This window comes from Paecilomyces variotii (genome assembly GCF_004022145.1).
Source record: "Paecilomyces variotii strain CBS 101075 chromosome Unknown C8Q69scaffold_1, whole genome shotgun sequence".
In the NCBI taxonomy this organism is placed as follows: Eukaryota; Fungi; Ascomycota; class Eurotiomycetes; order Eurotiales; family Thermoascaceae; genus Paecilomyces; species Paecilomyces variotii.
The window spans coordinates 1620299-1635181 of NW_021167140.1; the positions used below are offsets into that span (position 1 = coordinate 1620299).

Genomic DNA, 14883 nt, shown 5'->3' on the forward strand with positions numbered 1-14883 from the left:
TTGGGAAGGCATGGGAATGGACTGGACATGCATCATCATACCCACGCATGGACTGTCTGTGGAAATAGTCGAACAAAAAGCGCCCTCCAGACGGCGAGTGGCGTGAAGTTTCGAAGCGCCATGGAAGTAGTGGGAAGGGGGAATACGGTTGAGGGAGACGGCTAGAGGACCAGGGAGCCTACCTACAGCAAGTTCTTTTTTTCGATTGTTGAGGATCAGTTTGCATCTCAACTTTCAGGCTCTCCTCTTATCTGCCATCCTCTCTTCCCGCCCCTCCTTGCACCGTACCTTCTCCCCCTACGCCGCGCATTCTGTGGGCCTGTACATTACATCATCTTCATCATCGTCACCGGCTCCTTTCGGATCTCGGGCCCTGATGCATGAATGAATTGCACGAAATGAAATGTTTTATATACCCAGTGGTGTGTCGAGTCCATAGAGGAAAGGGTCATTTCACATATTTATTTCATCCATTCTTACTGTTCCCATACATTATTACCCTTTTCTCTCTTGTAGTCTCTCTATCCAGAGAGTAGTAACTAATTCCTCCCCGTAATTTCAAAACAATGGGGTTCGGACTCACGCACAGCCACGCTCCAAACATGAGATGTAAAACACAAAGAACCATGGAACCATAGTTAATACATAATTAACAAGCAAGTTATAAATAGAAACAAAATATCAACCCCACTTCAGTGAGTGATGACTACTACATAATAATCTATTGACTAACTAAATAACATCCAGCAACTAGTTAATAATCTCATTTCGGGAATATCATTCTAAAAAAGCCATGCGAGAGGAACGATCCGGGAAGATTTTCCATGGGTTTAGAAACTTACTTAACTAGTACATTAACTGGACTAACGATTAGAACACGGTACGGTATAACTAGGTAGTTTTCTGGGACATCTCCGGGGTTGGTTAGTTGGCCCTTGGTAAGTTTGAGGGAAGGATGGATAATGATAATGATATGTATGATAACTTTCTCATCGTGCTATGTCAATATGTCATATAAGTAAAATAGTGTAATACACAGGCGGGTGTGTTTTACATACTCTCTATATTGGAGACATAGACAATCAATGTGAGTGTGATATAAGTTATTAAGTGAAAGAAAGGTAATGCATTCCTGGGTTGTATGTATGTATGTATGTATGTATGTATGTATGTATGTGTGTTAAGTGGCAGTCATTTTTTCCCGGATGCGCCCCCCCCCCCCCCTCGCTTCGGGTTTGAGATGGTGATTTCCTCACGGATAGTTATAGTTACTGTGTAGATAATAGAAGTATCGGAGGGAAGGAAGGGTATTTTAACTTCTCATCTACATTATAAGGATGCAAAAGTACGGAAGTATCGATCCATAACCCAATTGAGGGTGCTGGGAGCCATGTACTAGTTGGTTAGTATTACCAGTAGTATACACTACAGTATTTTGTTTTCGAGTATATTGGAGCATCTATGTGGTGATGGAATTTGAGTCTTGAGGTTACTTCCTCCTAGCTTATATGAGAGATGATATAGTCAAGAGGCTAGTCAGCTTGAATGGATAGAATTGGACGAGGATGAAAGTGATGCTGTTTCTCACGGCTGCGTCGACCTACCTGGTAACTAACTATTATCTCTTCTGCGACGATAGCCGTGCGTATGGTATATTATTATGTGTAGCAGAGGGTCCCACATATCTTGTAGAGTAAGTATGGTGCGGGCAACAGATAAGGCTATTGGTATATTATTCTTGGAGTTAGTGATCTTGGAATAGTTGCGTCGCTAGACACTTTCTGGGGAAGAAGGAGTTCCAAGATTCAAAAGTCTCGTCTCGTCTCTTCTACGGTCTCACCGTGCAAAAGTGGAGAGACTGTTGTGACGGCGTCTTGTCAATGCTTGATTTTGCTTGTGGCGGTGAAGAAACGGAAAATCCGCTTGGTGGTGGTTGGCGACAATTCTGGCAACCCCATCGGCTTTTTAATCTCTGCAGGAGCAAATGAGAACTAAAGGGACCCCATGAAGGAGGGACATTTGCTGGCCTTGGTGTGATGATGGAGGACAAAAGCTCGAGGATCATGATCCGGGGTCATCATACTAACTCCTGCAAAGATGATGCGCTTCAATGTGGCCCTTTTCGGGGATCCGCTCCATATTTTCATCCTGTCACCTGCTCAGCTCCGGGACTGCAGAGGATCCATTGGGCGTGGATATTTCTCCAGATTGGTGACAATCCCCAACAGTGCGCAATAAGGCTGCATCGGCGAGGGAGGGGACCCAGCCTAATCAGCAACGCAGAGGGGATAACTGTCGAGTAACAGTCTGGCCAGGTAGTGGTGCAACTGCACTGAACGAACCAACAGAAGACAAATCGCAGGCTGGACGGGGTAATTAGTCGTTTGGTTCGCTGGGAATCGCCGGGTCCTCTCGGTCTGGACTGGACACGGGCTTCGCGACGAGATGCGAGACGAACGCTCTGCCGGCATGGAAGGTTCTTCGAAAGTTTGCGTCACTCCTCTCGGCTCTGCGTCATCGGAAATTATTATCTCCCAGGTGATTTGGAGTGCTTTCCTGAAAAGTAATCATCATGTCGTTGCTCTTCTGGAGGGAGCTAAATCTGCAGCCGAGAGAAGAGAATCGCGGTGGGAGAAGCTTATTCGGTCAACGGTAGGGTGTGATAACCGACTGGGCAGTCGTCCCGTAAAGAGTATGAATCATAGGGAGTAAATCCCAATTGTTCGGATATGCCATTTCTGGAGACAGTCAGGTTGGCAGGCTATGTCTGGTAGTCCTGTTGGAAGGATTTCATGGATTGCTTCGGATACTGTCATTCGGTCGCCAGATCGAGATACTTTCTTCTTAGCTCCTGTCTGGCGCAGATCAGATCACCGTCGCCAGGCCTTCAGGCTGAAGTTTCGTCCCAATTTGAACGCAATGGCACTGAGGATGCACTGGCTGGATCAGCAGGGGGGGTTTTCCAGCTGCGCTCCAGCATGTCTGACAGCCCGCCGAGCCCACCCGACTTACCAGCAGATGGCTTAGCCGGAGAAGCATCTGAAGGACACTGTCCAGGTCTTCTTGTCGGCGCGTCTAGAGCGCTTGTCACCGCTTGATTCTTGCTCGTGGCGTTTTCATTTTTCTGTTGCTGCTTTTGAAATCTGGCACAAACGGGAGCGACTTGCTATGAGAGAGAAGAGAGAAATGCGGCAAACGGCAGCATAGCCGGCATTCTCTTCATCTGATTCATCAGCAAACCTAGGCACGGATTGGCAGCCTTTTCCGCAGTCTGGGCTGATATGACTCCTGTTCTGTGGTGAAGATACTGTGCCGCCGTGAACTGCTGCCCGGCCGCCAGCCTGGTGCGGGAGCTCGACAGGCAAAAAGAGCAACCTGGTTGTTCGTGCCATGCAGAGATGTCCAACATCCACGATCTACAACCCTCCGCTGCCCATACCAACCCTCGAAGCTCATAATGTTATTTGAGCATGGTTCCAGCCTCAGCCAATCATCTTCTGCATTTGAAAGAATAGGAAAAAAAAAAATAAAAAAATAGAGAAAGAATGCTGAGACCACAGGCACGTCGACCAAAACGAGCGATCTGACTATCGGTTTGTCTCCCCGCTCTCGCCCGAACAAGAGTAGCAAGCAAATACTCAAGGTAAGTAAAAGATAAACAACACCAGGTAAAATAAGAGTCAACGCCCACGCAGGCAAGTTCTTTAGAGGTCCAATGGGATCCCAAGAGCTTCTAGAACCCTCGTAATCGCGCAATGCCTCTCTCGCACGTTCCAATGCGCCCACCGGTTCTTAGCATCCAGTCCGCCGTCCTATATCCTTCCTCCCCACTATCTCCTCCGGTCTTCCTCTGCGGACAGAGATACCAACACGAGGGACAGATGCGGAGACTCAGGAGATGACAGGCAGATCCGGAACGGCCACGAGGTGCCCCGACAGACGGAAAAAGACGTGAGAATGCCCCGCGAGAAGGCAACATGGCTGGCATCAACCGGTCTCCTAGTCCGTCCTGGTGGAGGGGTTCGGAGCCCATTGACAGGAGCACGGCCACACGGCAGAGCGGAAAAAAGGCCTAGTGGGGGACGATTGCTCCGATAATGCAGATGGCTGGCCCTTTTCCTCTGATCTTTTTTCGAGCCAGAGCGGGGTCGGGACACAGAGAGGGCGAATTGGCTTCCGGAGAAGGGGGAGGGGGCGGACTCGGAGGTCAGGATTGGGATATAGGGGGGTGGGAGACATGCGACTTGAGACGCCAGGAAAGCCCTCGACTCGTCCACGTCCCGGCCATGGCCAGGGCTATCACGGCGGAGATCCTTCTCGTCGGATAGAAGACCCTCCGTCGACGGCTATAAAAGCCTGCTTCTTTCCTCTGGACACTCCTCTTCCTCCTTCTTCCTTTTCTATCACTCTCGATCCGTCCATAGCATCTTCATCTGGCTACCCTAGCTCCCTCTGACTATACCAGCTGCTCCTAGTCCGACCTGACAAGCACTCATACTCCCCCCGTCGCCTTCCTACCACTTCTTCTGTCTCTCTTCATTAGTTGACTGACTCGCCGTGGGATCTCCCTGCGTTTTGTTTGTCACCTCGTCGTCTCGTTTGCTCTTCCGGGCTTTCACTGATTGTCATCAGACGCATAATTCCCATTTCTCATTCCAGCTTTCAAGCTTCCTGCTTCGTTCGTTGTCACCGCCCCGGTTCAGCAGGGAATACCGCCGCAATGGCCACTCAACGTCAATACTATCAGCCCACTGCTGCTCTCCCCATCAACATGCCATCGAAGGCTCCGGCGAGCGCCAACTTGTTTCCGGTCAGTCGTGTGGCCGGCTCGCCGCCAGAGATCTCCGACAGCAGCACCACGGCAGGCAGCCGTACTTCCGGCTATAGTTTGGGGCCCAGCAGCTATGCCGGCAGCCTCAGCGGCGACTATGAGTCGAGCACGACCTCTTACTCCGGAGTTGATGTTGTCGACATGCTGAGCGACCGCATGAACAATGCTTTCGACCCGACCCCCCTCGACAAGGGACTGGCGAAGCAGGCACAGGCGTAAGTTCTCCCAAGCTTTTCGACGCATCGTCACCAGAGCGATCTGTTCTCCTGGGTTCTTCGAGCGGCGTGTGATCTGTTATTCATTGCAGATATCTGACGAGAGCTTGCAAACAGATCCGGTCAACTCAATGCCAAGCAGCGCGAGCTCCTGGAGCTGCAAGCTCTTGCTCAACGGCGCCTTAAGGGCGTCCGCGCCAACTTCTCAGAGGGTATCAAGACCGCTAAAGAGACGAAGCGTGATCTTGAATGGACCCAGAAGCGTGTTAGGTGAGTTTGCTATTGTCCCTCTGTGTCAGCAGAGATGAGTCCAATCTTCCCCCTTTTGATCTCCGCTCCGCTCCGCGGAGATCTGTCCCCGCCGCGCTCCGCTGTCAATTCTATTCTTGGCGGCCTTATTCATCTGGCGGCGTTGCTGCACACAGGCCAGTTTCTGGCCCCTCCGTCAGGAACCGCAGAGATGGGCATTTCCAGCGCACAATAGAAGATACTGATGCATTCTTTCCTTATAGCGCGCTCAAGAGCAAGGCGGAAAGCGCTCACCCAGATGAATACCGACGCGCAACGAGAACGTATACGTACGATGACGAGTACTGATCTCACTGATATCAGGCCGACCCGGACTGCCACGGTGAACGACTGTAACGATCTTCTGCTGGAGGGATTTAAATTGGCGATCTTTTCTTTGTTTCGGATAGGTTTGTGTCTGATATTTGGGATTTTGGGCGATTTCTCCGTTCCTTGTTCACTGCGAGTATTGGTGGAAGGTTTTGTTCCTCTCCGTTTCGATGATATCACCTGTGTTAACCGATTTCTTTGCAAAAAGTCTATACGTTTTAATCTCTCTCCGGTGCCTAGATTTCGACAGCTCGTAGGCCAGTGTGCCTAGAATCCTGGAGCAGCGCATGACGACAAGACGCGAGAGCTGGGAACGCAAGGTTTCTGAGAAGCCCATCTCGACGTTGCGGCTGATCTGAAGTCATGTGCCCATGGACGTTGTGTCGCAACTTGGGAGATCATCTGGACATGGCAGCAGCAGAACTCCAGAACCCCCTATCTGGCAGCACAGCCACAATTCCGCCGATCTTTATCTCGCCGGGTTTCGACAGCCAAAACGTATTTCCAGGGAGAAAGAATACTGGTGCCGTTATGTCCCTTGGTTCCGCCGCCCGGGATTTACATTCCACCCCTTGAATGCTCTGTTGTCTCCTGCTCCTTCACTCCGCTGCTGAGACGAGGAATCCTTGCACCGCCATGTTCCGCTCCGCCCCACGTTTTAGAGCGATTTCCTTGCCGCTTTTGCGACTGGCGCTGTGCGTCTGCCGGTCTATCACACTTCCCCTGACGCCAAAGCTCAGCAGAGAGCGCCACTGGGCAGATTGTGCATCATGCAAGGGCCCGTGAGTCGACTGGCTGCAATAGACCGGCCGTACGCGAGTTCCTCGGTCCTGACTGGCAGACGCTCCCAGCTTGCATTTCCAGCGAACTGCTGAGCTGTTCGCCTCTTGATTGATGCTTCCCCGGTCATGAGCCAGGGAACGGAGACCTTTCCCCAGATTCTCCACGTGGAATCATGTAACCGTGGATTCAGGAGGTTGTCTAGGCCATCACAAAACGGACGACTGCGGATTTGTGGGTGTTGTACGCCAGGAGGGGCTTCAAGCCGGTATTCGTCCTGTGCGGCGTACGTATCGTCTCGTAAAGCCTCAATCACACCGGAAACAAGCCTAATCACCTGTAGCAGCTCCTCTGACTGGCCTCGTAGGATTAAATGGCCCTTAGATCACCCACATCCCTCCTGAATTTAGCCAATGGGACTGGGGATATCCTCTACTGCCCAGGACCTATCCTGGCTAATCTACATAGACTTACCTGTTTTAGATATGATTCGGCTTTGAATCGTCCTTTACGGTCTCCTTCCTGTATTATTACCTCCATTGACGGAGCCACCGACTTGTTACTGCCATATATAGTTTCTTAGTCAGGAGAGGCCGGCCCTTCGTGTGGCCCGGTCCCTGGATATTTGACCCCGCTTCAGTATTAGGGCTAACTTGTGCCATCTTGTTTCCTAAAGTATTGACCTCCCCTTATAGACGTTGACTTGTTCTCTTTGATGTCTCAGGTAGGCTAAACCGCTTCTTATTACATTCAATAATCACTAACTATTCTGTATACTACCCGGCCTTCCTCTAGGGCTATGTTGTGAATGTAAAATCTGTTTTATGCGCTTCTGCGCTGCTTTATATAGTATAGGTTGCTGTTCTATGCCTTTCTTGAACCTCAATTGAGCTATAATACGCCTATCTAGAGCACTCTGCTCTCTTGCTCCCAATCTTTTGGCGATTTCTCAACTAGTTTGATTCTAGTTATAGTTATGCTGATCAGGGCAGGACCAGCTATTCCTTTATTTTTTATTTTGTGTTTGAAAATCCTCTTATTCCGAAAGCTTGCGGTATTAGAAACGTAGAAAGAAAGGTAATAAACATCGTTAGAAACCCTTGCGGTGTTGCGGTATTGGATGAAGAAGTTTACGTATCTGTACTATAGTATCTGCATGAAGTCGGTAGGTCGGACCCGGAAACATTATAACGGTGAGGTTATCAGAATATTCGAATTGCGTAAAAAAAAAGAAGAACATCGAGATTCCTAATTGAAAGCGCTTTGTTGTCATACGGAGGATTGGGTTGTGATCGTTAGTCAATGGGGGCCGCGAGTCTATAAGAGATTACTAGCTATTGGAATAAAGTGAGATTCCTCAAGAATTTATATTGGCAAGGTTTGTAAACCAGGCAAGATAAGTTGATGGATGTAACCTAGAGAAAGAGTAGACATGTCTCTTCTATTCTATACCTAGGTAGGTAGTCATCGTCTCCAAATACTGGTCTGAAGTACTCGGCGCATTATGCACAGTAAACTAAAATTATACCTGGAACTGCCAAATTAATCTCGCTGCATACATGGACAAGTACTTCCGTACATGGTACGAGCATAAAGCGTACGTCTCATCCTCTACAGACCCTTACATCCAGTTTCAATCCGATGCGAATGCCCTAGCCCTGTGCCCTAAGCCCTTGTCGTTTTTGAGGTATGTTTGATCTGTTTGCAAAGAGTTGTGGACAAGCGCGTCCTGGGCGGATAGCGGCTATTCAAGAGCATAGAACCGCCATAAGATGTTCATATCTCGATAATTTTCTTTTGGAGACGAAAATGTGATCTCTATTCGTTTATGACTCCTATAGATATAGATATCTCACAATGGCGCTGTTCAGTCCAAAACAGATCCTGAACACGTCATGGTCAGTCCATCGGCTTTCGCCGCTACATCACGGCAAGGAGTTTCCGACGCTCCTTGATAATGCGACTGCTCTACAGACTTACGCGGACCGACTGAAGGAAACACTCACTGGAGACGTACTCCGTGGCGTCCAAGTCGGCGTCAGTGCCGCGGCAGCGGGCTATGATGACGCGCTTCTAAAAGCAGGACCATTACAACAATGCGCTTGGCGAGTCATGCCGACTTGGTCTCATTTCAGAGAAGAAGATGAGTCCTTACTGGACGATCCGGAAAACATACAGCCATCTGTCCCGCCTGAAAATGCCTTTGGGATATTGATGATATTGGAATATGAGAATATCGTCTACAAGGCGGCACTCCTGGCCGGTCCGGATGGCTATCATGATGACCGAAAAGGGTCGACGTACTTACCAGTACTGCTTACACGTCTACCGAACTCGCTCAGACAGACGCTTATTTCATTTCTGGCAACGAATTTCGATACTTACTGTACTGTGTTACGACTTCCCTCGAGTTTCCTGTGCACGGCCTTGGAGACGTATATTTCTGTATTGTCTCCGACGCGCAGCAGATCTCGACCCTCTTCCTCTGACAGCATTCTTGAGGAAGTGTTGAAAGAGACGCAGCTGACGCTCTCTTTCTCATCACACGTCGCGCCGAATCTGAGGACTCTCGACTTGAATCTGCCTCGAGCCACCGTCTCTACATTCGTTGCTGAAGGACTAAAGAATGTAAAGAAAGTCAAGAGTGGCCCGAGCCAACAGAGGCCATTCTTGAGTTCATTATGTGCATATATCGATAAGCACCTCGCAATGAAACTCAGTCTAGACGACCAGTCCGCCGAAAAAGGCCCTAGCGACTACGTGAAATTGACCAAAGTTGCATGCGGCGCCTTCGTCCTTGGCGCAGAGGGAAGAATGAAACTGGTGGCCGATCATGGTTATCCGGATTCGAGAACAGAGGATGACGATCCGGAAGAAATGAAAAACCGATTGCTGTTACGAGCAAATGAGGAGATTCTGCGCGCTCTAGTCCGCAGGGCCATCCCAGAACATAAGAAGCAGAATTAGGGATAATAGCCCAGACAACCTTTTTCTCAAGGTCATGGCTTAGATGGCGAGGTCATGCGGAGTTTATGTGTGTATAGCGTAATACCCTTTTACTACATATCGAATTCGATAATGCGTGTTTCTTAAGGTATGATGGGGTCTGTTGCGTTCTGTACGGACACTATAGCTGCTTTCCTAATGAATGGTATTAAACAGTCTGAAATTAGCTCTATTAAGTATGCAGACTGCGTATGTTGTCACGGATTCTCTCTCACTCCTTTCTGGCTGGCAAAGAAAAGACCTGGTTGAGATTGTGGATTTCATAGCTTAAGAATTCCCGATAACCTCTGCCAGATATAGTACGTCTGGACGGCCGTATAAGGTGTGATGTGGTTGATATCTTTAGATGTCTTACAGGAGACTTGGGGTGATTATATGATTGCCCTTAAAGAACAATGACGGTATAGCACGGCTCGGAAAATTTATGCTATCAGTTCAAAACAATCCAATTCACCAAATCCAACCCCAAACCATCGTAGTACCCCGATTTTATGCATGCATGCATGAGATCATATACATCATAAAAAGATAGTTTGCATCAACGACTAAGCGCGCTGCTTTCCCCATAATCAGGGTTCGAATACGTTCTCCATCTCCGCCAACCTCAAGGCCTCCTCGACGCTTGGCACAAAATGACCGCTCCCTCCGCAGTAATCCACGATACCGCTCCTTTCAAACTTTTGAAAAACATCGCTTTTGGGGGTCGGGAGGCGACAGAAAAATACCCGCACTCCCTGATCGACGTATCCCTTGACTATTTCTGCTAGAACCTGCGTTCCAGATCCATCAATGCTCGTCACGCCGTGGACATCGAAGATGATGTTTTTATTATGTTCTGGTGGTCTGATCCGTGGAAGGGCAGGATGAGCTCGACTCGTGCCGTAATATTCAAGTCTGCGGAGACGGTTCTTCAAATCGCCAGTATTTGCAAAAGTGAGCGGCTCCGGAATCTTGACGATGAGAACGCCTTCGATAAACACCACATTTTCTGGATATAGCTCCGCGTTTTCGAACTGGTCAGGCTTGCCTTGTACCTTGCCTAAGATTTGGATCCGAGGCTGTGTTGAGTGACGAACAAGACTAAGTATGGATAATCCCATCCCCAAAGCAATCCCGACCTCCAGCGAGTAAAATATGGTGACCAAGAAGATGAGCCCCATGAGCGTCAGCTCAGACCAGCCTCTTATGCGAATGAAGAAAAACACATCGTGGGGGCATTCTTCGACCAGAGAATAGGCCACCACAGAAATCATCGAACATAACACTGCTTTCTGTAGATGGTCAGTACTGACCACGTCTATCAGGGCCTCGGATACATACCGGGAGGTAATATAAATATGAGAGAAAGAACTGGATGACGATAAAGGTGATGATACTCAAAAATATGCTGCTCATCGGGGTCCGGCCACCAGTGGAAGCATTCACCTTGCTTCGACCATATCCGCCAAATGCGGGGAGAGCCATAAAGCACCCTCCAACAACATTTGCGAGGCCTAGTGCAACCATTTCTCGGTTTGGACTAACGCTAGTTCCCTTGAGACCATCGGCAGCCCCGTCACCCAACCCTTTGGCAGCCACGGAGGACTCAAAAAAACCTAGAAGGGCAATGATGAATGAGGTACTCGTGGCAGTGCGTATATGCTTCATATGACTGAGACGAAACGGCCATACAAATTGCAGCACCCCGTTTCCAACGCTTTTCGTTTCGCCTAGGATCTCAAGTCCTTTCTTGTCCCAGCCTAGCCGCCAGGTGAGGACGGCGCATAGAACAACGACCAAAAGACGGTCGGGGAAATAGGTAACTTGTGGATATCGCTTCTCAAGACGCCTCTTCACAACTCTGTAGTGTGCGGTCATTAGATACGAGTTGCCAGCCTGCCAGACAAATCAAGACTTACCGGAAAATCATGATGACTGCAAAACTACCAAAGGCCACAGCGCAGGTCAGACGATGAGAGTAACTCGCATTCCGAACTAGGAAGGCCAATTTCTCAACTGTGCTTCCATGACTGACACCACCGACCTCCTTTGCCCTTTGTGCGAGACCCATTTCAGGGATTAGTTGATCCACAAATATCACAAATCCGATGGCCGTGATGAAACCTCTCAGGAACGGTCGGCTGAGGACGTTATCCAGGAATCCTAGTCGAGTTAGTCCGGCAACCAAGATCATGGAGCCCGCCATGCCGGTCACTACTCCGACTACTCGGGCACTTGCGACCAGATCATCTTCGTTTGAATGACCTCGATCGACACTAGTTTTCACCATGGTCCCGACAAGCAGAGACCCAGCAGCCTCTGGTCCTACCACCAATTGCGGACTACTCCCAAAAAAGGCATAAACGAGTGGGCTGATCACAAAAGAGTAGAGTCCATTTATGGCGGGCGCATGGGCGAGGTTGGACGATAGAGACAAGGCCATGGGAATGTAAATCGATGCAAGAGTCAACGACGAAAGTAGATCGCCTTGAAAAAAGGACCAGCGATATTGTCTGATCCAGTTAAGGAACGGAATATAGTACGACAGATACCTACAAGGTCCCTCTCCGTCAGCTCCTTGCACGGGACCGTAACAATCCTAACGGCAGACGATCACTACATCAAGGATGCACTTACATAACAGGGCGATATTTCACGCCATGTTCCAAGGCCAGTCTCTTCGTCGCTGATATTTCTTGGCTATCTAGTACAGAGTCTGTACGGCCAACAGGGAATTGAACACCGCTAGAGCCAGTCCGTGGTGTAGCCGGTTCTGAGTGATCTTCGGCTCCTGGAGCCTCTGGAAGAGAACTTACGCTACCAGCTCCATATCCATGCTCTGTCACAGCCCTAGGAGAAAATGTCCCATGATTGCAAGGACTGGTGCCGCAGACACTCTCCCGACGTGTGTATGACTCCAGCAAGCGTGTCCGCTCATTCGAGGCCTGAGAAGCTGATTCTTCGCCGGGACGCAGGTCGTGGGGTTCTGCTTCTTCAGAAGATATTGTTGAAGGGCCAGCTTGTGGTGAAGAACGAAAGATCTCGAAAATACGGTTGCGAAGTGATCGAGGCTCATCGGCCTGATGAGACCTGCTAGGTGTAGGGTTCGGCATCCCTGCGCCAGAGTAAGTAGAAGACGCTCTCAACTGGCTTGGACGATGAGGAACATAATTTCCGCCATCCGTCATGAGCGCAGGTCCGATATCTATGCGGAATATCGTGATGGAGCGAGTCTGTGCAGACGAACCAGCTGTACTGCGTGGGACAGTAGCCAGTATCAGTTAGCCAAAAGATAAGCGCGTAAACAATGCCGGAGAAATGGAAATCTAGAGCAGAAATCCCGCATTTTTGAGGGGAGAGGTCGAGCAAAGCATCCAAGCCATCTGGGAAATCCAAATCGATGTTTGAAAAGCCCAAGATGAACCTAGACATTGTATCAAGACAAGATTATGCCGTTCCAACATATCGTGAGACGGATGGGGATCACCACGTGACTGCACGAGTGGTCGATATGGCAGCCCGTGATCTTTTCGGAGCGAAACCAAGTGGGTTCTCGAGGCCGCCACAAAGCGATTTGACACTGCTTCATCCCACTCGCAAATTCCCCGTCACGCCGTTTACCTGGTTGTGTCGCGCGCCGTTCACCAACAGTCTCTATCGCCCTCAATAGACCAGAGATCGTCTCAGTCACGTTTGACTTCCTCGAGTGTGAAATTTTAATTCGCCAACCGCACGCCTCGGAAAGGCGCAACCCCGCCAAGATGTCGTTGACCAACTGCCGTTTCTACGAGGAGAAGTATCCAGAGGTGGATAGCTATGTGATGGTGAATGTGAAACAGGTAGGCTGCCCTGCACATGTTCGAGGCTGCCAGGGCTGTTCTGACTTGGTGAACAAAATCTAGATCGCCGAGATGGGCGCATATGTGAAGTTGCTGGAATACGACAACATCGACGGAATGATTCTCCTTTCCGAACTGTCACGAAGACGTATTCGAAGTATCCAGAAGCTCATCCGTATTGGCCGCAATGAGGTCGTCGTGGTTCTGCGTGTCGACAAGGAGAAGGGTAAATTATCTCACGGCATGTCAAAAGCGGCATCTGGCTGACGTCCTTTCCAGGTTATATCGATCTGTCCAAGCGACGAGTGTCCGCTGAGGATGTTGTCAAGTGTGAGGAGCGGTATAACAAGAGCAAGGCTGTCCACTCGATCATGCGCCATGTCGCGGAGAAGACGAAGACCCCTCTCGAGACCCTGTACCAGACGATCGGTTGGCCATTGAACCGGAAATATGGCCACGCCCACGATGCTTTCAAGCTCGCTATCACGTAAGTGGCAGAGGCTATTCTGTGGTACTATCAACGGCTAATAGGCTCTAGCAACCCTGATGTCTGGAACGACGTCGAAGAATTCCCTAGTCAGGTCGTCAAGGACGAGCTGTTGCAGTACATCAGCAAGAAGCTCACCCCCCACCCCACCAAGGTTCGTGCAGACGTTGAGGTTACCTGCTTCGGTTATGAGGGTATCGATGCTGTCAAGGAGGCTCTCCGCACGGCCGAGGCCAACAACACCCCTGAGAACCAGGTCAAGGTTAAGCTGGTCTCTCCTCCGCTATACGTCTTGACCAGCCAGTGTCTGGACAAGAACCTGGGTATCCAGCTCCTCGAAGAGGCGATCAAGAACATGGAGACGAAGATCAAGGCATCCGGCGGAGCCTGCATTGTCAAGATGGCGCCCAAGGCTGTTACTGAGCACGATGATGCTGAGCTGCAGGCTCTTATGGACAAGCGCGAGCGGGAAAACATGGAAGTCAGCGGAGACGAGAGCATGTCGGAGAGCGACGAGGGTGTTCCCGAGTAAATTGGCTTCCGATCTCTTTCGACGATTTCTCTGTTGTGATTTATGCGGTTTCTGAATGCGGATACATGAGAAATTTCGCGGGCTGTCGGGTTCCCTACATGACGGAGGAGTGGCGGCAAAAAGTGAAACGATTTCATGCATAGCATTGTTACTTTGATGGGAAAAAACAGGGTTGGTGACGTGGGTGCGTTCTCGATCCGGGTTGCATCAAGGGAAAATGGGATTCTAGACGGGACAAGTTGTCGTTGGTCCCCGGGGCTGTTTAGGAAGAAATGGGTTGATCTTTCAGAGCCTATCCATGTTCTTTATGCCATATCCTCAGCTGTTGCTTTGTTCCTGGTTTGGCTTTGTACCTCAACCGGCGGTATTGACTCTTCCTTGGGTGCACGATACGAAGTAATTCCTAGAATCCTACTGTATATATGTCGCTCTGGCGTATCCATCAGCTGTGCTAAGGAGCTCAAGGTGACTTCAAGGTGTAGAACTGTTAACGGTTACTCTTGCGATAATGGCGCCTCTGGACTGCTAAGAGTTCAATGATCATAAGGATAGCTGTAGATACGAATCTAGGCAAGAGGCAGGGCTCTGTAGAGACT

General features: G+C 49.6%; 4 protein-coding genes across 4 annotated transcripts; 3 read left to right on the plus strand and 1 right to left on the minus strand.

Annotated features, from left to right (window-relative positions):
• Window positions 1-4720: 4720 nt before the first annotated feature.
• Window positions 4721-5643, plus strand: C8Q69DRAFT_440467 (hypothetical protein; the record flags this gene model as incomplete). Its single annotated transcript, XM_028628653.1, has 3 exons — window positions 4721-5046; window positions 5164-5316; window positions 5559-5643. The coding sequence occupies 3 exons, from the start codon at window positions 4721-4723 to the stop codon at window positions 5641-5643; spliced, it is 564 nt and encodes a 187-aa protein (XP_028489014.1).
• Window positions 5644-8201: 2558 nt separating this feature from the next.
• On the plus strand, window positions 8202-9695 carry C8Q69DRAFT_450822 (kinetochore complex Sim4 subunit Fta1-domain-containing protein). The gene is made up of 2 exons (XM_028629464.1): window positions 8202-9537; window positions 9596-9695. The coding sequence occupies exon 1, from the start codon at window positions 8302-8304 to the stop codon at window positions 9409-9411; it is 1110 nt and encodes a 369-aa protein (XP_028489015.1). The 5' UTR covers window positions 8202-8301; the 3' UTR covers window positions 9412-9537; window positions 9596-9695.
• A 324-nt stretch (window positions 9696-10019) lies between these two features.
• On the minus strand, window positions 10020-12542 carry C8Q69DRAFT_502902 (putative sulfate transporter; the record flags this gene model as incomplete). Its single annotated transcript, XM_028632438.1, has 4 exons — window positions 10020-10721; window positions 10771-11290; window positions 11349-11981; window positions 12067-12542. 4 exons carry the CDS (start codon window positions 12540-12542, stop codon window positions 10020-10022), a joined length of 2331 nt encoding a protein of 776 aa, XP_028489016.1.
• A 362-nt stretch (window positions 12543-12904) lies between these two features.
• Window positions 12905-14531, plus strand: C8Q69DRAFT_22765 (putative translation initiation factor 2 alpha subunit). The gene is made up of 4 exons (XM_028626360.1): window positions 12905-13268; window positions 13332-13494; window positions 13548-13755; window positions 13807-14531. The coding sequence occupies exons 1-4, from the start codon at window positions 13191-13193 to the stop codon at window positions 14285-14287; spliced, it is 930 nt and encodes a 309-aa protein (XP_028489017.1). The 5' UTR covers window positions 12905-13190; the 3' UTR covers window positions 14288-14531.
• Window positions 14532-14883: the final 352 nt, after the last annotated feature.